Source organism: Cheilinus undulatus, linkage group 15, assembly GCF_018320785.1.
Source record: "Cheilinus undulatus linkage group 15, ASM1832078v1, whole genome shotgun sequence".
Classification (NCBI taxonomy): Eukaryota; Metazoa; Chordata; class Actinopteri; order Labriformes; family Labridae; genus Cheilinus; species Cheilinus undulatus.
The window spans coordinates 34,565,725-34,589,309 of record NC_054879.1 but is presented as its reverse complement, the minus strand read 5'-3'; the positions used below and the strand labels follow the sequence as shown (position 1 = coordinate 34,589,309).

The 23,585-nt window shown below is 38.8% G+C and overlaps 1 protein-coding gene and 1 long non-coding RNA gene across 4 annotated transcripts in view; one reads left to right on the top strand and one right to left on the bottom strand.

The window, feature by feature from the left end:
- The window catches only part of LOC121522133 (target of Nesh-SH3), a 45,617-nt gene extending 30,117 nt beyond the window's left edge, over positions 1–15,500 (bottom strand). For all 3 annotated transcript variants that reach the window (XM_041806247.1, XM_041806249.1, XM_041806248.1), the window contains exons 1-4: positions 15,228–15,500; positions 1,569–1,748; positions 637–705; positions 407–539 (exon numbers count right to left, since the gene is read on the bottom strand). In XM_041806247.1, the coding sequence (XP_041662181.1) occupies positions 407–539; positions 637–705; positions 1,569–1,748; positions 15,228–15,330 (485 nt within the window). In that variant the 5' untranslated portion in view covers positions 15,331–15,500. The remainder of the gene's footprint in view (positions 1–406; positions 540–636; positions 706–1,568; positions 1,749–15,227) is intronic.
- Positions 1–23,585, top strand: part of LOC121522134 — a 100,767-nt gene that overhangs the window by 32,813 nt on the left and 44,369 nt on the right. The gene's annotated exons all lie outside the window — the stretch shown is intronic.

Genomic DNA, 23,585 nt, shown 5'->3' with positions numbered 1-23,585 from the left:
ATGCCTGCTCAGCTGTCCTCGGTGTAATCCTCACACAACAGGATTTCTGGTCATAACTTTGAACACGTTAAATATTCACAATCTTGAGTTGGAGTCAGGCTGGAAATCAGCCCAGTTATGTTGAGGTGTGTGCCCGTTTTTTAGCTTATTAGCTTTTATCCAGCCAGTTTCAATAAGGAGTTCAACACTTGGTTACTGTTTTTAAATAACCAGACTTTGACCAAGTTTGGGGATTTTATCAGCTGCTTTTAGTAGAGGAGGATGACTGTTCCACAGCAGCTCACTGCCTGTGAGTCATGTATTTTTAATGAAATTGGATGTTATTTATCAGTGGCAAATCATTCAGGGCATCTCTAGACCCTGTGCACAGTGAAGGGTGTACAGTTAAGTTTAAGTGGAAGCTTACCCATCTTCAAGACAGTCATTCATGATGTTGCCTTCATAGGGGGTTTTCAGCAGGGTTCCCCAGGACAGGAGGACCGAAGTGGGTGTTACTGACCCAATGACTAAATGTAGTGGCTTTTCCAGTTCCACTTTACCTGAAAACAAATGAACATTTAGCTTTTCCCTCCATTTTCATCCCATGCTGGTGTTGCATGTCCACTTTACCATGCCACCTTCTTACTAATGCTGTACCTGTGCAGTGCTTTTTCACCTCATTGGTTGGGATGGGCTGCACAGCTACAAGGTACTTGGGCTCAGCATCTAGGGGAAAACATAGAATTTGTATGAGAAGCATAGCTAGCCACTGTGAAGGGGTAATTGGGTTAATAACGACAAGGTGAAGTACAGTAATCCACAGACATATTTAATGGTTTGAATGTAGACTCCATAGGCACAATGCAGCATTTTCTGTGTTGATTTCTCAGCTTTGGGGGTATGCAGGAAAAAAAATGAGTGGAGATTAAGACAGGGTTAAACACATGGACTGAGGTGCAATAATTAAACTCGTGCTAATATCAAAGGACAACCCTACTTTTTATTCATCTCTATTCATAAAAGTGCAGAGAAACTGCAAAGTTTGGATCTCAGATTAGCTGAGGGGACACCTAAACAGGTGCTAACGTTGTCCATATATCACATGACACACACTCAGCCTTTGTTATTTTATGAATTGTGGGTTGCAGACGCTGTTTTAATTAATTCAATATTTATTTATATTCTACATCTTTTGTTGTATAAAAGTGCTGTTCCATGGAATAATCTTGATTTATTGATGGATTCAAAATTTTAATCCTTAATTTTGGTTTAAAATGGTGACTAATTTAAAATGCATATCCCAAACGGCTTGTCCTGAATGGGAACATGAGTCAACCTTAACTTTAAAGTGGCTTACAGAGTTGAATTTTTGGCACTTCCACCTTGGCTCTACGGACTTTCAGCCTCAGAGGTTACAGATTGGAAAGAACAAACTAGAATTTATTGATCCCCAGAGCTTAAACATCTTTCCCTTTTAACCGTGACTAATAAGGCCAAAATGCAACTCACATGTGCATCGTAGGAGTATAACAGATGTTCAAGCCACAAAGAAAGAAACTCTGCAAACATATTTATGTTGACAGTCTTACCAAACTCGGCCTCATATGGCTGTCCATTCTCAGGCAGCTGAATGAACTGTTTGGAGAACATACTGCTGCCGTAGCCAAGGATGTAGCCCTCTAGCTTGGTGTCAGAGTTGGGACGCAAAAACTTCATCACAATGGTGTCTCCTGTGGCGTTGATGCGGACTTTCATGTTCTGACGTCTCACTGGGGAGGCAAGAGAAAAAAGTTGTTCTATTAAAACCAAGCTTTCTGCTATTTGTTGATTTGACATAACTGTATTTTTAATAAAATAAAGCATGAGAAGGCCAGAAAACAAAACAGCAACTACAATTTCAAAATATGTAATTTAATGAAAAAAATAACCTGAAAATATTTCGTTAAGCACTCCAAAAAGACTTATTTCACAAGGTTTTGTTCAGAGAATTACGGTTTGTTTCTACCAAGAAGCCCAGTATGGTTCAGTCCAGTTAGGCACAGTTTGGTGTTGTAAACCCTCGTCTGGCTTGCATTTCCACAGCAAATGCTCTTGCTTGTAGTGATGGGACTTTCACCTCTTCTTCTCTTTTAGAAATCTGCATCATTTGGCTCAGCCAGCAGTGAGCCAGTAGTTTGGCTCCCAAACAGCTTTTTGTTTGGTGTCATTTTGTCTTTTTATGTCTAGTAAACAACAGAAGTGGAAAAAAGGAAACAGGCTCTCATGTGGGAGCTTGTTCCTGTAATCCAACAAAGGGTTGGCTCTTTAAACTGGTTCATTTGCCAACAACCCATTATTACTTGCTCATCATTTCTTCATCTTAGTTATCACTTAAGTCTAACAAGTACCCAACAAGCTTTATTTGCTAAATGGTATTTTGCAGTTTCCTCTAAACGCATGTTTATATCAAAATATGGGTGGAAAGCCGTTCGGATTACAACAGAACATGGTGCATTTTGTGTTTGTCCATGCTGTTCTTTCATCCCTTAGGGGCATAGATCAGTTATTTCTGCGTCTTTCCCAGCTTTTGACAGTGAAAATGCAAATGAATGCATACCATAAAAACCAAACTGAATTTGACTGCCAGGTTGAACGGCAGCTTTACAGAAACGCCATCATTTTACAATTTTGCTGTCCATTGCTTCACAGGGACACGCAAGAGGTGAATAGAGTCACAGCAAATCTGTTGCAGGTAGGGATGAGTATCTAAATCTGATACCAACATAGTACAGTAAGTCATACCTATTTTTTTCTAGTATGTGATTTTGACATCTTTTTCACAGTCATTTATGGTACAGAAACAGTTTTTACACAGCTGATGATTTTTACAACACTTTTTCTCTCAAAAGTATTGATTTAGACACCTTTAAGACACTGGCACCTTTTAAAATGTTTCTATTTGAAAAACATGATTAGATTAATGTATAATTTTGAGCTGAAAATTGCTAGAATAAGTCCTTCACATTTACAGTATGTTGTGTACCTACTGGATTATAATATGACTATGCAGAGTCTTCCACTTAGAGGCATCAAAGTTTCATAGAAGTTTTATATGAGGTGTTAGATGGTTTTGAAATGTAATGCTCTTTCTATGAATTAAACTGTGTGAACACAAGTTATTAAAACATCAGCACGGCTACAGAAGGTTTGTGTTGAGTTGAGACGAAAGGGAATGATATCATGCTGGCACACAGAACTTATATTTTATCAAGTTGACATCACTTTACAAGAAACCTCACATTTTCTTCCAGAGCTGACCTCTACAGAAAACAGTCTTAATCAGCAGGGCTGGGGACAGGCATTGGAAAAGAACAGGCAAGAATGGGTGGGTTGGAATAAAACAAAGCCAAGACAGCTTGTTTATTTCTGGTGAAAGCAACCACGAAAGCTTGACTTGGTCTAAGATCTTGAGGGCAGAGATTACATGGAAAGAGCTGCTTGCAAAATATTGACAGCATAAGCGGGGGATAGATCATCAAATCTGGTATATCTGATGACTTTATTTCAGATTGTACCACTTAATCTTAAAAAATGTTATGATAGTGACCAACTAACAGCTGGAATCACAGTTGAAATCTACTTGTGCAGTTGAGCGACTTCTACCTATCAATAAAGGCCTGTTACATTCAGACCCATTTTTTGTTCTATTAATCACTTGCTTTCATCATATCAATGCTAGCCAAAAAAATGTGCATGCTATCAATTAACCAGTGTTCAGCAGGCATGCTAATAAACTTCAGAAAACAAAGCTGAGTAAAACGCTGCCAGAAGCGTGACTTAAGTCTGTCAGCTGGCCTTTACACGTGTAAAACAAAAAGTGTTCACAACAGTGCAGACTTTGATGATGAGTGGTGAAACAGGAAGAAGAGCATGTTTATCATTCTTAGCCTGTTTTGATAATATTTGAGTTCTTTGTTAACAGTTTCAGCGTGTTTTATTATTAGACACTTGGCCCTTATAAAATTAAGTCATAACTAAGGATAAAAAACCATTAATTCTATTAAATCCCCATTAACTTGGCTTGAATCATATTCCTCTCAGTGAAAAACAAAAGTGAGCTGCTGGGAGGTCAAATGAGTCAACAAGGCTGTAGGGATTATGACTTGTGCTGCTTTTGACTCTCAACAGCACAGTCCTTGGTTAATATTTCAGCATTAAATGATATAATGGAACTTTGCTTGAGGAAACATGCCAGCAGCTATGAGACGCCAAAATAGACACTGAAAGCGAAAGGGGGAAGCCCTGGATTAGAAAAATACCCTCATGCTCTTCCAGTGATGTGTTTTCTATCAAAACGGCATTTGTTTTGATTTTCCCATCAATATTTCTGATAAAACACAAGTGAGATTAGCCCAGAATGAAGGGGGGTGAGAGTATATGATACATTAGGAAACTTCTGGCAGTGTGCTTTTCAACTCCAGTACAAGCAAATCCTGGCCCAATCCCATGACACCCAGTCATCAGCCATTTGGCCCACACCGGGACAGTAAAGACTTATCAGTGTTTCCAGAGAAAACGGAATAAAGCTTCAGGAATGGATCCAATCACAGTTGTGCCATTAATCTACAACAGTACAAAGAAAAACTGCTTAACCATACAGTTATGTTGTGCGTTGTTGTTTGGATACGCAGAGAGAAAAATAATGATCAGTTATTACAACATAAATTCTTCATGAGAGCAGCTCTGTTTGTGACTCGTACCCACTCAAGCACATGACATCACTGAAGATTTACTTCCTCAGCAAAAGACATGTAGCTAAAGTATAATTAAATCCATGATATGCCTTTGATAATCATGGATGGATCACTTGGGAGGAATAAAGCCCATTGTTGCACCTACTTTATCTTGTTGACACATAATGGAATAAAACAAGCACTAAGGTTCATGATCATTATGACAAACTGAGTGCCTGAGTGAGCAATGCAGCACCTCTCTTGATGTCTTGCTCTACAATTACCAGAGCAGAAGGGGATGATAATTAATTTTGGCAGCTCATTTGAGTCCAAAGGCCACTTAAAAAGTTGGATGTGGTCTTAGAGTAAAATTGCATCTAATTAACATCTCTGGCCGAACACCAGCATCAGTTATGTTTCCAAACCACAAAAATCCTTTAAGGGACAGGAAGGTTAATCAGGTTTAAATCAGTCCAAAAATCAAACAACTGCATACTGTGCTCCATATTATTATGCATATACTGTTTTTGTTCATGTTTTCCTAAACAGTCTATATAATTGGCAGGCCATGTATAGTTTCTGCCTATATTTCCTTTGAGGATGCCAGAATTGCCTCCTAGAGCTCCTTCAAAATCATATCAATTCATCCTCAAGTCAGAGTGGCCTTTTTTTTTTTTTTTTTTTTTTTTAATGTTTTAAGAATCTCTAAAAATATTCTTGATATTGTGTTTACAAGCAAAGGATGAACAGAATAAAGAGTTGTGAACTTAATTTTTTGGCATCTAGAATCAAATTAGTGGACATTTATGCCAAGTTTTAAGGAAAACGTTCTGGAGATATCATGTTCTCAAGAATGGCACAGATAGATGGATAGAGAGATGTGCAATCCAGAAAACATAATGCCTCTGGTCCTGGCTATTGCCACAAAGTTGCACCAAAGCTATGTATGAAGCTCAACAGACAAAACCAAAGAGCTTAGCATCATTTGTAGGTGTTGTCTGGTCTCTTTCAGTTCTTGGATCTTGTCACATAGGCGTGGTTGTGGACCTTAAAAGCGCTTTTTTTCCAATAAGAGGCCCATTGTTCCAATCAAAGCAGTTCATAAGGTTTCTTTGACAAGAAAATGCTCCAAGTCACGTTTCAACCATCAATAGATCAGTGGTTTTAATAAACATCAGCTGTCTGTTTTAGTGATTCAGTCACAGGTTTTGGACACAGTTTCACAAATTTGAATCTCCCCTTGATGTGGGTGGCAGCTTTATAAATAATTTACTGTAAAGCTCACAGTGAAGACTAATTCCTTTCAATTATAACATTATGACACATGCAAGCCATGCTGAGAATTAAGCAACAATTACTGTACGAGTATATCCATCATTGTGCTCAGAGTTAGCCAATAAACAAATCAGATCATGCAGTAAACGATGCTTCGTCATTCAATAAACATTTGACCAGATTTCCTATCCTTTTCAGCCTTATATGGTTGCAGTCCTACTGGCTTGATAATTAGAACCAAAATCAATCTTGAAGCTCATTGTTGGCGGTATCAGCAGAGACAGATGATCCTCTGGATGTGGGAGTAGGTTAATGGGGTTGACACACAGCTTGACACACTCCTTTTCCTTACAGCTGCTGAGCAACATGATATGTTTATGTGTGTTTGAAAACAAATATTAAAACATGCATCTTTATAGTATGAGCAGTTCTGGCAAGGATACATCATGATTTACAGTCCAACATTATCAAAAGCACAGATTTCCAGCACCAGCAGCTGTTCTGTGCTCAACTGTTTTCTTCGTTCAGATGATGAGGGCTGGGTTAAAGGAAAGAGTGCACTGGGGTTATTGTAAGACTTTTCCACTTGTACTAACATGGGAATTTTTGATCTGGAAATATCTAAAGCAAATCCTTTAAGAAAACAGGAGCTAAGAATATCAGTTTGGCAAAACAAACAGGTCTTTTTTTGGTCAACTTGGCTACAACCTACTTCTTGAGGTGAAGATACATGATGCCTGGACTGTTTCAAAGCAAAAAAAATGTCCATCTTCTCCAGCTCCTCCCGTAAAAATATCTGTCAAAGTACAAGATAATAAAAAGCAATTCTACAGATAGCAGAATCAGGAGACTCGGGTTGCATGCAAGTACAGAGTTTGATGGACTCAGAGCAATTCAGGGTTGAAGTTACACCTTTGTTGCTGTTTTAATAGTTTAAGTCAGTTAACTTTTAGTTAGCAACACAATTTGGCACCATTTTGATCTATAAGATGGAGATAATGATGTGTTTGATATCAATCAAGAACCTATGAGCCCTTCTTCAGCCATGTTTTTCTGAACAATGCAGCCAAATTCATCATCCATTGCACCACTTTTTTGTTCACCTTCCTTGTTTGGACTGGATCATGTTTATACCTATGGCAAACTGGACTCTGGTCACAGGGAACCAAAGTCCCTGTTTTAAGTAGATCTGAGTTCAGTTAGTTGGTCTGCATCTGAGTTACTTTGAGCACATGCATCATCCCAAATGATACTAACGTATCCAACAAAATGCACCAAAATGTGCTTCAAATGGACCAAACAGAGGTGTGAGTGTACTCTCAGTTCCATATGCAGAGTAGATTGAATGCTCTCTCTGCAAAACTGAATAACTGCTACACAAACAAACAAAGGCTATCAACATGGAAATTACAGTAGGGGCCACTGGCAACTGAAAAAATGAGATAGAAATAAGAGGATCTTGTTCAATAAAATCTCCTAAGGTGTTTTGGCCATAGGTGTGAACATGAGCGTGCCTGGTTGTCTGTCTCTATATGTCAGCGCCATCGCACCTCTCACCCAATGCCAGCTGGGATAGGCTCCAGCCAACCTGCCACCCCCAACAGGATACGCAGTATAGAAAATGGATGGATGGAAGTCTGCCTTCTGCCCTACCCTCAGCTGGTTTGTTGAGCTGATCTGCTGGTGCTAGCTATGATAACATTAATTCTGAACTCTATCTAGTCCTGACATGGTGCTTTCTGTTTTTACAAGCCTGAAGAAAGCCTTTTTTGTCTCATTATATACAGTAGGGGGGAAAAAAATCATGAATAGGGTTAAATTCCAACTGGAACATGGGGCATGACAAGTTGGACGCATTGACCTAGGCCTATTCCCAGCTTGGGCCCTCAACTCCAGAACAAAAGGGTTTGTTTTATTTTTACATGATGCAATTCAAAAAAATTGCCTCTTTGTCCTCTTTTTTTTTTTTTTTTTTTTAGATAAAATGGGAAAGTTTTCATGGATAGAAGTGGCACGCAGTAATGAAGCCATGTCCGTTAGTCTTGTCTTGACTGAGTGGACCTCACAGCTGAGCCCTGCAGACTGTAAATCCCCTGACTAATGAGGGTATAAACTCACTATCTGTGTGACAAATAGCTTTAAAAACACCCATGTATCTCAAAGTGTCATGTCCACACTATCAATCAAACCGCCCCCTAGACAACACCCTTCCTGCCACACACACATACATTATCCCTCCCTCTGTGTGTGAATGGCGTGTGATTTCATGCAGCTCTGGCATACAGTGTTTTAGCCTCTCAGGTTTCTGCTTGGGAAGAGGAGAGACGTAGAGGAGTCTTGGCTTCCCGCTCAGTGGAGACACAGACAGATGTTTTATAGCCCCTTTGTGAAACAGTCACCTTCATTTAAAGCAATGAAGTGTGAAAATGTCTCTGAGCCTCATGCCAGGCAGAGCACAGAGGGTTTGAAATAATTTAGCTGGCGAGTAAAGGACGGCTGATCTGACCTATATTAGCTCTAATGAGAATATTTGAAGCCTGCAGATTGCTGAAATTCAGCCCTCAGAACACCTTCTCTGATCCAGCTCTATCTGGAACAATCTCATCTCTTTTGGGTTCATAAGAGGCCTCACCTAAAGGTCCAGTATGGCCAAGCCCTGCCTGGGATTATACTCCTGGCCCTGCTGGTCCCTCCGCTCTCACTCTATATTTCTCCCCTGTCAGGTTTAGCGGAGCAACAGCTGTTTTCTCTTCCCCTGTGGCGCTGCTCCATCCCATCCTTCTCCTCCTTCACTCAGTCACTGTTGTCCTATATGTGTCAGCATCAACCTGGTACTCTTTCAACATCCTGAAGTCCTCCAAATCTTATCTAATTTTCTCTCTTCTTTCCTTTCTCCATTCCATCTCATTAATCTGTACATGAGATATAACCATGTTTTGTTTGGCAATTTTCAGCCATTTATTGTGCTGATGATGGATGGTGATTGAATACTTCCCATTTCACAGCTAGAACTACTGCCTGGCAGTAGTAAAGATACAGGACAGTGAAAGTGCAGGGGTAGTTTCCTTGGTGGTGGAATAGGTAGAAATCTTATTTCTTAAATGGTGTAGGTGAATTTTTTAATACACTTTTTGATAACAGAGCTTGTGAGGTGTATAGAAGTCATATAGATGCATTGAATAGATATCAATCAAATAGGTATAATTGAAACAGTGAAAAATATAACAGTTTCTATGTGTTCGTACGCTTAACAAGACAAAAACAAATTTGGTAAACAACAAATGTAGACTCACTTTAGAAGACATTGCTTTCAAGAGGGTATACAGTGCCTATAAAAAGTACTCATCCTTTGGGATGTCAATTAAAAAATATGTAAGGTTAAAGAAATAAGTGACTGGTCGAGTGGTTTAAGGCGCTATCCATGTACGTGGGCGGCCCGGGTTTGAATCTGGCCTGTGGCCCTTTACCACATTTCTCCCCACTCTCTTCTCTGTTTCCGAGTCTATCCACTGTCCTTCCTCTATCTAATAAAGGCACAAGAAGGCCCAAAAATAAACTTAAAAAAAAAAAAAAAAAAATTCAGCCCATTTAAAATGACATAATTCGACAGATGTTCAGCCAGTCAGTGCTAGTGTTACAATTAGAGAAATGGGGATCGTCTGAGTGCAGTGAATATGTCTCAAGTGATTGTACTATAAATACAACTGTGTCTGTAAGGTCCAGTCACTGGTTTATCTGTATTCCTGGCTACTATTACACCATGAAGACAAAAGAACACTCCAAGCAGTTCAGAGAAAAGGTTATTTAAAATTATAAATCAAGAGATGGATATCGAAACAAACGTCAAAGGCACTGAGCATCTCCAAAGTGACCTTTGACCTACAAAATGTGATAATCCAACCCCAAGTTCAAGTGTAGGTTTGTGCCAAATTTTGCAAAATCCCTCATTGCATTTTAGAAATACATTGCTCACAAGAAGTTAAATTGACGTTGACCTTGTTCCTTCCAACCACTTCATCCTTGAGTCAGAGTTAACATTTGTGCAAAGGTTAATGGAATACCTCAAAGTGAATTTTAGATATTTTTGTAGATATTTTTAATTTTTGTGCACAAGCAAGGGATGGAGATGTGGTCAATTGGCCTCTACCTCTGCCACAAGACATCAATTATCTAAATTTTTTTTTCTCTAGTCAGAGTGGACATTAGTGCAAAGTTTCAAAGAAAAAATACCAAAGTGTTCTTGAGTCATTGCATTTACAAGCAAAGGATTAACATGAGGTCTCACTGACCCTTACCTAAATCACATCAGTTAATCAATGTCAGAATGATCATTTGTAAAAAATCTGAAGTAATTCCTTTAAAGCATTCTTAAGATGAAAGGGTGGACAACCAAAATACATAATGCCTCCCAACCTCTGTCCCCAGCAGGGAGGTATAAAAAGTGGAACTCTTTCAAACATAGAATCTCTTCTGTACACTTAGTCCACATGTTTTAAGTTGCATCAAAGCAGAGTATGTCCACATGTCTGGGAATTAAAAGGCTGGGAAAATGATCCAACATTGGATGCTTCTGTCACCTATAAGGACTATTGCAATGTCTACAGCCTATAGGACATGAAAAACAAACAACTCCTCTGCTCTGTATGGGATGAATTATTCTTAAACCTGTGTTTTGATCCAAGATGAACAGACACAGATGTGTAACTCTCCACCCAAAGCAGACACTAGCACACAGGTCCTTTCATCTAGCTCCTAAAGCTGCCTGTTGGGATTTGTCTGCAAGCCAAGCTCAGTTAACAAGTTACACAAAAGCTCCACAATTGCCTCTTTGTAACAGGTCCAGTCTGTTCACCTCACAGTAATTCTGCTATCAAGTTCTCATAGTGCACCCAGGTCTAAGGTTGTCAGACTTTCTGATAATGTGCAAGTGCCCTAGAGTTTAGGTTGCACTCAGTATACACAGATGGCCGGGTTCAAGTCTGGTATGTGGCTCCTTTCCTGCATGTCATTCCCCACTCTTTCATCCCTGTTTCTGACTCTATCAACCAGCCGAATCTATTGAAAAAGGCACAAAAAAGCTGAAAATAAATGGTAAAAGTGTCTATACTTAAGAGAAACTGCAGATCTTCAGTCAGACTTTTAAGATCTCAAGAGAGTGCAGTTTAGATTACACTGTTTTTCTATGTTCTATGTTTCTATGTTTAAAATTCTGCTAAAGTTACAACTTAACATATGTTTAACAAGCAAAAAGAGCATGCCTGCAAAGAGTAGAAGCAGGGAAAGCCAGAGGTCAGTGTGTGGCAGTGCATTTGTGTGTTAGTGTGTGCACTGACCCTGCAGCGAGATAATGAGGCAACTCGGAAAAACGTTTGTGGAAAGTTTTCTGTTCATGAGACTCCTAATCAGACAGGGTTAGGGTTAGCTTTCCTTGAAGGCATGTTGGAAAAGAAAACACTCCATGTAAGGGGTGAGAGCTGTGACACTGGTTATCTTCAAACATGAACCTCCAAGTAGTGACTTGGTTTGTTATTGTTCATTAATTAAAATGATTCTGTGGCATTTAAAGCATACTTGGGTGACTTGAAATTAACACTGTATAGGTTAACTTTTGAAAGCCTTTCTCCTGAAGCATGGAATGAAAATTATGATCCACCTTATAAACTCATCAGATCGTCTGCTTGGTGGGCACAGTTCCAGGAAAATCCTCCCATCAGGATGTCTACAAGTCAGACCTATGACCCCAAACCTGGAAACACTTTAACTAGAACCAGTGAGCAGTAAAAGACTAGTTTTACAATGTCTGCTCTCCTTATTTCAGGGAAATGTGGATATTAATGATAATTTGAACGTCTGACAGGAAGCTCAAGACTAGAGACTATATATCAGTTAAATTCCAGCTTTTAATATGTTAAGGCCCTTTGTTCAATTTCAGATTATTCAAAAAATGAATTGAACGCAGATACAATCAATCATGTTTACTCATCAAATAGTCCTTGTGAAATGAGACTCCCTAGAAGCTGTCCGGAGCTTGTACAAACGGGCCTAGACATCAATATACAATATATGAATAACAATTCTAACGTCCAACCAGCAACCTAGTACTAGCCGTAAGTTCTTGAATACCCTAAAAGCTACTCTAAATATCCTAAATGTTTGGTGACAGTAATTAAGTACATGTAGACAAAGCTATGTAAAATAGCTACAGTCTCATTTCAGTTCATTTGAGTGTGTTTTTTCAAATGGGAAGCTATTTAGTATAAATCTTTATCCACATATTTTAGTAGTGGCTGGTGTCTCAAGTTAATATTAAAAATAACACACACACAAAAATGAAGACAATTTTTATGGTGCTTTCAAGCTCATTCCAGAATAGGGCTGCAACAGCAAATCAATAAAATCAATAATTAAAAGTTTTGGCAATGAAATTTGTTTATCGATTGTGTGTTGTGTTATATTATGCGTCACTTGACCTGATACAGATCTGTCTATATGTCACACCCAGACCGTTAATAAACTTTACTTTTGCTTTGTACTTCTCTGATAGTAAACTGATGATTAATGGAAATAATGCAGAAAAATGTTCAACAATGCTCCTTCTCCATGATCGAGATTAGGGCTGGGCAGTTAATCAAAAATTAGTTTAAATCGCAATATGGCCTGCCACAATTTTAAAATCGCAGAAGGTGCAATATTTCTTTGACCTGAAAGGCTGAGAATAAACTGTGGCCACAGGGCAGTGAGGTACAAATAAATGATCATATCAGTTAGAGCCCAACCGATTTATCAGTGGTCCGATAATAGCCTTTCACAGATTAATCAACATCGGCCAATATGTAGCTGATATATTAACTTTTTTTTGCTGCGCGGGGATTGTCTCTGCTCCTGTCGCTCTGTGTGTGTCCATGCTGAACTCAGCCGGAGTGCCTGGCCTCTCCCCATCAGACGCAGAGTGCAGTAGCAGCTCTCCCTCACTCAGTGTTGCCAACTTAGCAACTTTGTTGCTATATTTAGCAAGTTTTCAGACCTCTCTGGCGACTCTTTTTCAAAAAAAGCGACTAGTGACAAATCTAGCAACATTTTCTGGTGTGACTGGAGAGTTTTGGAGACTTTAACGTGAAAGCACGTATCGTTGTTGCTATTCTCACTGAGCAGCGGGTGCAGCCCCTGTCCGTCCCTAAGCACTCACAGGCAGCCCGGTCCTCGCACATTTCAACTGCAGCAGAGTAGAGGACTAACGCTCGTTTCAGACTGGGATCGTGTTTTGCTGCTTGCATGTGCCGGTGCGGCTTTCACACAGGGCACGAGTTTTCTGCGTGTCAGCCACATCTCCCTGCTCTCAAAGCAACTTCATTCAGTGTATAGAGGAAGTGTGTCAGGAACTATTCAAAATAAAAGCATTCTGCACAAGTGAATGGAGTTTCTCTTTAGAAATGCTCAACCAGGCTTTTACTTTGAAAAGCACAAACCAGAAAAACATTCATACGGTGTTTATCTTTCCTGTGACATATTCTATCAGTGTGGAGACAGAAAGTTTCACTAATAGTAGATCTTTAGAAAACAACTTTATAAAACAGGCACATTTAAGCTTGTGGCTTTCCTCAGGGTTATCAAGAAACACAGTGTAAACATATTATATGTGCATATTTGCCACAACGATGTAAATATGGCTCTCCATTTATCATTTTCCTGTCTAATATGGTCCACAGCCATAGTGTAAGACTATTATACAGTGTTTGAATGTCGTCTAAGTTGCATCTTGAAATCGTGAAATAAACAGAGATAAATGCAACTGGTTATTCACATGTCCACATTTGTGTTCATGTACAGTATATATATCCTGTGTATATCAATGTTTTAATTTCATATATTGGCCAAAATATCGGTTATCGGCCAATATATCAGATATTGGCTTTTTTAAGCCCCCAATATCAGTATGGGCATTAGCCCCAAAAGTCCCATATCCTTCAGCCTCTAATATCAATAGCCTTTGAAGTCTGATGCCTGCCCTCATATAGATATTGAAAAAGCTGCTTCATTGGTGAAATCTTTCGCGCTTCTGGTATAGAATATTCATCAGAGGAAACAATCAAAGCATTCAAAGTCCTTCATTCAAAGCATGTCACTCGGCTATTGACATCAGTATGATCTAAAAATGTTTATCTATGTCAGTACATTGATTCATTGATAGATTAGGAAAATAATCATCCAATGAATCGATACTTGAAATAATCGTTAGTTGCGGCCAAAGTATGTTAGTTTGGATTTCTTGCCTCTCAATAGTTGCTTTTCCTCATGTTTTATGCTTGAGATAAAGTTGAGATAAGATCACAGAGTCTATCACTGAATCTACATACTACATTATACATTACATTGGCAGCAGGAAGCTTCAAAAAGCATCTGCAAATGTTTTTTGTAAAGAATACTAGAGAAATGAACAAAATCATTAATTTCAAGAAATAAAAAAGAAGTGGCCCCAGTATTGATCCCTGTGGCACCCCGTATTTCATAGTTTTACTTAGAGATTTTATACCCTTTTACATGTTATTCCCCCATGGAGTTGCAAATATTACAACATTTTTATTGTTTATAATGCATTAGGAACAAATTATCTTCCAAAAAAGAACACAATCTTGAATTTTGAAAGGATTCATTTTGGGCAACATTTGAAACATGTTACATTGCTCTTGACAGAAAATCAGTGATTGCACCACGTTTAAGTGCTTCAACAAGGAGACACAGCTTGCTTTGTATGGTAAATGTTGAAAACAAATCTGTGAGAAAGTGTTGGTGCTCTGTCATTACAGCAAAATGTTATGTCAGTAGAACTTGTAAGGAAAATCTGCCCAAACCACAAAAGTTGGCTGTATTATCTGCCAGTTTGATAAAGTGTAAGAAACTTTAAAACAGCTCTTTTATATAATGTCACAAATCACTTGAGTTAAATAGTATCCACCAATCAAAATACTCTTCAGGAAGTAGATGTCTCAGTGAAGTTACAAAACCATTTCTCTCGCCTGATGTCATTGAACAAAATATTATTCTTTCTGTCTGTGACATATTATCCTTCCAAGCATATCCCAGCATGCATTTGGCAGAAGCCAAAAAGAACAAAGATGGATGTGATGGAAAAGACATCAAGTGATTCACAGGGCTGACATTGAATAGAAATGACTCTGATGTTCACTTTCACTACTATGGGAAGATGACCAACATTAAAAACATCACTCCAGGTGCACTGACTGCAGTTCAAGCATCACCTACCTCTGCTCCTGCGTGGGGTCGAGGGGCCAGAGAAGGCTATCCCAGCAATGAAAATGATGAGGAGAAGGATTAGAAAGCTGTGTGGATGTTGCTGCATCCCCATCTTCACTTCTGTTCTGAGTCTCAGGTGTGATACAGAAATGAGATCTTGTCACTCAGCAATGATTTAGTCAAATCTGTGCTGTGAAGCTGCAGCTGAAAGATTCAGTAACTGAAATGCTTTTGGAGTGGCTGGACTACTTCTCTGAGCTGTTGGCTCTCAGGACTAGTGCAGCTCACTTGACTGGACTTCTTGATGCTCCTGCGCCATCTATACCTCTATAATGGAGGGAGGGAACAGACCAAAGCTGACACACCCACTTCTATTGCCCTCCCCTTTCTTTCTCTTTAATTTCTGTGGAAGAGGGATTGAGAGTTATCCAGTATTCCTGCCCCTCTCTTTCTTTTTTTTCTATCTGTTTTTTCTGCTTAGTCCAGTGTGGTCCCAGCAATCCCATTTTCCATCTGCAGCAGTCTTGTGACATTTTTCATTGTCCTATAGCTCTTTTTGACTCACTTTCTTAACTTGTCTCACACAGTATGAGTTCATGTACTCTAGGGATGAAATTTTAATATCCTGGATATAATTTTTGCATGAAACTTATCAAATCCAGTTCTTCATAGTCATGGATGCATAAAATTCAAGTTTATATTTGTTTTTATACCAGCCATATAAAAGATGTCAGTTTGTGAAAACATATGCATATTTTTGAATAACTTGCATTGCAGGAATCCTCCCCTCATACACTGAAGTCTGCAGCTGTGTTTCTTTATGTTTTTGGAAATGCCTAACAGTTCTTCATTATCCTTTCATCAGTTCAACAAAACTGTTGCTCCTAAACCTTGGCTATTAATTATGTCTTCATCATTTTATACTGTAGAACCAAATTATGGCTTTCTGTATCAACTTCTGTAACTTTCAGCATGCATGGAGGATAAAAAAACGAGTCAAAGGAAACCGAAATCTCCAACAGCACTTGAAGTTTATAGAACAACTTTATTAGACTGATGCATTTCTGCTTGTGTCCTTCATTACGCTCATTAGGAAACACATTGCAAAAATGTTTTAAACTGAGCATCCAAATTTTTTTTTCAAATGTGGGCAGTTGGACAAGATTAAGGTTCTTGAAGATGTTTTGCCTCCAAAAGTTCTTTTTAGTTCTAAACTAAAGGAAAAATATATAAGTAAAAGTATGCAGTTGACTGATGGATTTTGTGCTCTTCCACAGGTCTCGGTAAACTTATAAGTTGACTGAGTTAGAGCCACTAGATCAAGTGATATATCAAAAAACAAAATACGATTGGTTTCATATCAGTGACCAGCCCGTCTCATTCACTGTGACAAGAAATCAGACTGGAGCGCAATAGTGACACAGCACAACTTAGGGTTCAGTGTCATGTTCTAAGGCACATTGATATGAAGCTGCAGGAGGCGGGGAATCTTACTCCTGGAATTCCAGTTGAGAGACAACCCCACAAGAAAAGAAACAGATGATGATCCATCCAGTTTAATCAACATTGTTAAATTAGAGAGATAGTTTAAGTTGAAGTTGCATGATCAGATTTCCAATCTTGGTAGCCTTTCGATTGCAACTTCCATTGACAGAATCAGTTGGCAAAAACATTGGCATATCCTTATTTATAAGGCAATACTAAACCTGCTTCCATCGGATTTGTGTGATTTTACTCATGTGAAGAGTGCTGGAAGCTATAGCCTTTGCCCTGTGACTCAGTCACAAGACCTGCTTTTGCTATGAGTGCCCAAAGTTTGTATTGAAATGGGTAAAAGAAGTGTCGGAGAATCTTCTGCTGGAAAATTTATGTCTGGCTGTACTGGTATGTGGTTATTATTTTTTAATAGTAGATTAAAGGTGTTAGAGAAGATGCATCAGGCCATATATGTTATGTGAATAGCTGACTAAACAGCTAAATTCTCAGAATAGTTGGTGCAATATTAACAAGTCAGTTAAACTAATAATCTTTTTTTTTCCCTTAAACATGCCTCTGAAGTCACAAATAAATGCCTTTTTAAAACTGTAATATCGCCTCCGACCACTAGCAGCCACTGTAGCTTCAGTTAATGGCAGCTGCCTACCTGCCAGAGCTTTCCCCTCAGCACTTGGCCGGACGTAAACATGAGAAGCTTAGCATTTTGTATGCCGTACAAACATAGGGTAGTAATTTGTGCTAGAAAATGAAATGAAGTTATTTGTTGGCTGTTGAGGGTTATTTTTCAGGTATAACAACAAGGGCTGGGCAGTTAATCGCAAATTAGGTTGAATCACAATATGGCCTTGTGCAATTTTCAAATCACAGACAGTGCAATAGTTCCTTAACCTGAATTGTTTCAAAATACCAGTTGGATGCAATTTCTTTTGCAGCAGAGGTGTTTTGCTCCACACATTGTGCATATATTGAAGTGTCTTTTTTAAGTTAAATGCAGTTAAATTGTTTGTTTTGCCACATTGGGACATAGCCCTCATCAAATATTTTTTTATTTTTTTCCATATTGCATATCTTTTTATTTATCTTTTGATTTTAACTGACTAACTAACTTGAAACCTAACAACTTTATTAAAAATATGGCTCAAAATTAATTGTTAAACTTGAGAGGACCACTTTCAGCAAACCCTGGATTGACAGTGGATCAGTCCAGCATAAGTGGACTTTCATGTAAACAAGAAACAAACAACCCACAGAGTAGAACTTGAAGGGTAATTGAAAAAGTCATAAAAGTTGTCTACTTCCAAAAAGCTATGAGTGTGCAGTGTATGGCTCCCATTATATTTCATGGAAACAATGTCTCTCATCATCCTATCTATAAATATTCTTTCTGCCAGTGATAAAAACCACATCACGTGCACCGCAGACAAGCTGACAGAAACGTGCAATTTTAAACCATGTGTCCTGCATTCAGACATGTCTTAATGCATCACAAACACATGTTGACAACGTTGCATCACAGGCTTTTCTTTGAAGTCGAATATATCATTGTTTACAGCCAATGATTTCAGTTTTTGCATCTGTTTAGGTGTGAATTTGAGTGTATGTGTTTCCTCGAGTCAGTTTCAGTTCTGGTCAGCCAAAAGTCTCAGCCAGAACTGGGCCTCAAGGACAAGGAGCGTGTATGTGTTTGTGCAAGGCGCACACATGTCTGCTTGCACGTGCATATGTGTACTCCAACATCCACACCCACCAATGCAGTTGATTTGATCGCACATGTCATGACACGAGACAGGAAATGATGCCAGGGGAGGTGTGTCTCCTAAAGAAGTCCCTGAATGGAATGATGCAGTGGAACCCCGACTTTGATCATGCCAAATCTCATTAAATGCAGATGAATCATAAACTGCCCTGAAAGCCACATCAAAAAGTTTAAGAGAACCAGTTTTTATACTTGTGGTCCATTTCATAGGGGTATATTATCACATAGTGCATAATTACACCCTTGCATTAATGTTGTCACTTTTTCAAGTACCATTTAACATATTTAAGCCTAAAAACAATTCATTTTTACCCCTAAACCACTATTCTTGAGCTTTTTTTGGTCTGTGACACCTCCAGATGTCTATAAAATCTTATCAGTCTGATCAAAGAGAGATTTCCCCTTTCAACTTTTCACATGGTTTCACTTTAGTTACTGTTTCAGGACCATTGTGGTGAAATTATCCAGAATTTTGACAAAATAGGAGGGACAGGGGCATGTGAGGTCCAAAACTGAATAGAGATTTACAAGAACTTTCTTCTTTTCTCCTCTTCTCAATCATCTCAGGTTTAACCTTCCCATCAGGTGTGTATTAGAATACAGTTTTATTAAGCCAGATGAAGAAAAACAAGGGAAAATAAAAAGACCTCCTGAAAATATCTGGAATTTAGTGGCTTGAAGTTTAGGCTGTGTACTAGGTAGGCAAAAGGTGACAGATAAAGGAGATGGAGATAGTGTATGAATATAAGATCCCCACCTTCTTTGGTTTCTGTTACTTGGCTGGACAAAATCTCTTGTTGCTAGGCTCCTCCCATTTGAAAAAAACAATTGCAAATACTCCACAATTTTTATACATTTTATCTATGTTTGATTTTGATGTAGATCAGCTGACTGTGGGGCTCTAGCATCCATCGATAAAACAGTCATTCAGTAAATCAAAAACAAAAATCTGTTTCTGATTGATTGCTCTGACTGACAGCTGACAGGCTGATGCTTCTGTTCCGCGGACCACAAAAAGCCATGTGTGGAAGTGCATTCAACATCTGAGGGTCATAATGCTAATAATGCTGGAAAGCTTTTTGTTTGCCAAATTGACCGTGTTGATCGAGGATGTCCTCTTCATTGAGGACGTTACCCATGGAGATAAAAATCCATCCTCAGAATATCTAAAGTCTCTAAAACCAGGTCAGCATTAACTGCTTCATTTTTGCTGCCATCTAAATGGTGGTGGGCACCTTGTCACTGGGAAGTGCAACTGAACAAACATCAGGGGTTCATGGTTACATGTACAAGTTTATAAAAATAAACTTTACTTACTTACTTACAGTTACCTTGCGCTTCTCCACCGTACTCTAACTTTTTTATCGCCATAGTCTTATTTGCCCCACCAATGTTACATTTTCATAAAGCCAAAATCTGGGTCGGTCTGCTCGGCAGACCGAGAAAGACCTTGACCTGCACAGCTTCCTCTCCACCTTATATCCATTTACCTGTGTGTCTGCAAGGATCTCACCTCCAATATCTGCATACAAGCGTCCGTGCCTCAATCCGCTGGCAAGTCATTCTGCGGAGCACATTGCTCCCTCTCTGGTCTATCAGAGCAGTTCCATAGCCGTTGCTCCAGTCCGGCAGCAGTGTGTCCCTGGAGCACCACTCCACTTCGTTTGGCTCAAGATATGCTGCGGGTTTATGTTCACTGGCCGCTGCTAAACTGCGTCAATTCCTGTTGATCAGAAAGCTCCAAACAGGAAGTCATAGAATATATCCAGTTCTTTCAAAATACAACACAATACACAGACTCCTGATCGTAAATCATCATTACATCAACATTACGTTGCATCCTGTAGTGAGAGCAAAGGGTCACTGAGGTCAGTGGGTCACAGAGCTACAACGGCGCCATTGACGAGGAAAAGTTCCCTTTCGAGGACATTTAGCCAAAGAATTAACATAAAACCACAGATCCTTTAAGCAAACATTAAAGGGGCTCTATGTGAGATTTTTGCTTTAAAACGTCCCACTTTTGAGTATATAATGGTGCGCACTTTATCCGGATGTGAAGAATGAGGCTCTTTATATCTTCCTTGTTTGCCTGTATAAGCCTGTGGAGTCGTTTCTCTGTGAAGAACTTGGGCCGAATTTTCCGCAAAATCTCAACGGAAGTGACGTCGGGTACTACGTAATGCGCGCACCCCGTTGCTCTGTTTATACCTGACAACGGCATGTTGAATGGAGAAGGCTGCTTCCGCGAGTAAACGACCGGCTAGCTCAGCCCAAACACCCACACAAACTCCTCGAAAACATAAAAAACTAAGACAGTTTTATCTGCTGAAGCCCGACAAGCTAAAAGAGAGTGTGACCGACGCAGGGGGAAATGGAGGATAAATATCAATGGAGCATTTGAGAAATAGGAGCTACGCTTGGCGCTCGGGATAATACCGATCCAGAGATGGCCGTCTTTCTGTGGAAAAGGTAAAGCATCACTCTGGACTATGAAATACAGTGTAGTGTTTTATGTTGTATAAATCATACGCTACATCACGTTAGCTTGCTTACAAAGATGCTATCCAAACAACGAGAATGTCACGTTACTCATTTAGTGTTTTCCGGATAATATTTCATCTTTTTCTTGCTTCCTGGCACTGGACTTAACTTACTGAGTTTATGTTTTGATAGTTAGTTTGTAAAATATCTTCAATACATAAGGTCAGCTATCTGATATCCATGGTCGAGGCACCATTATCAGAGCTAAGCAGTGTTAGCCCTGTTGCTTCTGCTCTAAAACGCGTCCCATTCAATACACATCACACGTAAAAAGACAATTAAGTTGGTCAGTGCTGCACCAAGTCGCTAAGTTGTTCATTCATAGAAATGGTCGCGAAAATATCGTCCTTTTCTAATAGCCTTTGTGCCGTGTCCGCACTAGCGGTTCAAATATGCTTTATTCATTTTCATTTTTGTTTGGTGGAACTTTTAAGTGTTACTTTACTTACCTCCTCTGTATACACGATGCCGGTAAATCACCTTGGTCTGCGTGTGTATCAACTGATAAACTGGAGGCTCGTTCATGAGCAAGGAGCATGCCGTCGTGGACGAGCAACACAATATTGTTGTAGTTTGCCTAATGGCCGGCGGTGTCGCTACACTGATATTTTTCTAAATCTTGCATAGAGCCTCTTTAACCTTTTAATTTCCTAATGTACTCACCCAATGGCAAGGCAATAATATCATGGACTTTTACCAGAAAGGATGATACATGTAGACACACTTCCACTAGGCGAGGTCACTCGCCTTCGGTCAGAGCAAACCCATGACACTTTGGTGTGCAGCACAGTCGTCCTATGTGGAAACTGTGGGCCACAGTGTCTCTCTTACACACACGTGGGCGGAGTAGTGCTGCATGTTAACTTAATAAAAATTCTGGTAATCTAATTTTGAGGGACAAAACCTCAATTAAAACATATAAACCATGTTAAAACCCTCTTCATCCACTGACTGAGGCAGAGAGCATGTAAGAAAGTCAGGTAAATGATTTTTTGTTCTAGCTGAGCAAAACATTTTTTGATTGGGTAATTCATAAGTATAAGAAATAAAGACTGTGGCATAATTTTTTGTTGGAGATTAGTTTAAGTAAAACTAAAAGATGGTTATGTGACCTGCTGCCATTTTGAAGATTTTTTAACAAAATAAATCGTATTTTTAGTAAGTATTATTATTATTATTAATTTTTTTTTTTTTTTTTAATTCGTTAAAGGCAAGGTGAAAAAAGAGGGTTTTTTTTAATAGAAAGACTAACTGTATCATCCAATATATTTATCCTCAGGTCAGACCAGAAAAAAATGAAAATTGGAATTGGCCAATCAAATTATAATCGCTACACCTCTGATTTAATTAACAAAGGAAGAAAATTGTAAGAGAATAACATTTTCCAGAGGTAAACCCTTTTCAAATTTCCTCTGTAAGTGCACAACATGGATGCATTAAACTTAAAAAGGAGAGCATGTCCCCGGACCCCGCCAGCCAATTAGGAGTCCTCAGTTGTAGTCTCCTTAAATCCTGTGGAGAAACACTGCTGTTGCTGGTACGTGTTGATTTTTGTGCATGACAAGTGTTCATTCTAGCAGAAAAAGTCAAATTAATCCAACATTGTATTGGATGTGAATATTTCTGACATTAGTGCTTTCTTTAACAGAATAGCTCAGACATGTTATAAGCAGATTTTATTGGAAATTATAAATGAATTCAGGGAAACTGTCAGTGGCAATAAACTATTGCAGAAGAGTAGAAAGCAACAAGATGATGTAATTAGTTAACAGTGGAAAAAGTGGCTGAAATATGACTTCATGTTTACCTCATAAAAGTATTTCAGAGCACTTACTGTCTCTGCATTCCTCAACAAATATCTAATGTTATTGTCTGTTGGATTTTTCCTAAACTCAGTTATTAGTGCCATTTTTGTCACATTTTTATTGCATACTATTAATTTAGTTAAGTCTGTTTTCATTGCACTGTATCATTTTGTATTCATTAACGATTTTACACCTGAACCAAGTGTAAATCTGTATTTTAAAACTTTTTCCCCAAACATTTTTCTATGCAAAATGACTCAAAAGAGGTAATCAAAAAAACAACCTGGTGGGTAGAATAAACCTTCCTGAGGTATGCAACTGATGTACAGTAAAGTGTATTAATGGGTCTAAAAGAAGGGCTTGGATATGGTTTTTGTGGTAGTTTTATTGATAGAAATCTTATTTTTTTAATGGTTTAGGTTCATGCTTCGCAATAAACTTGGTTAAGTGCATGGAGGTCAAATTGCTGCATAAAATCATTACCTTTTTTCCTCCAAATTTGAATCAGCTCATCTTAAAGTCCAAGTGTAGGTTTCTACCAAATTTGAGACTTTGGGAACAATTAATCCCCAAAACACTGTGTTCCAAAGGTTTGCTGTCACAGTGAACTTTGCCCTTATACTTCCGAAATGTATTCAGTTCAACCTTGAGTCAGAGTGGACATTTGTGCAAAGTTTGAAGAAAATCCATCGGAGCATTCTAGAGATATGGACTTTCAAAGCAGGGGTTAACATCAGCCAAAGATTGTTGCCTTTGCTCTATGATCTC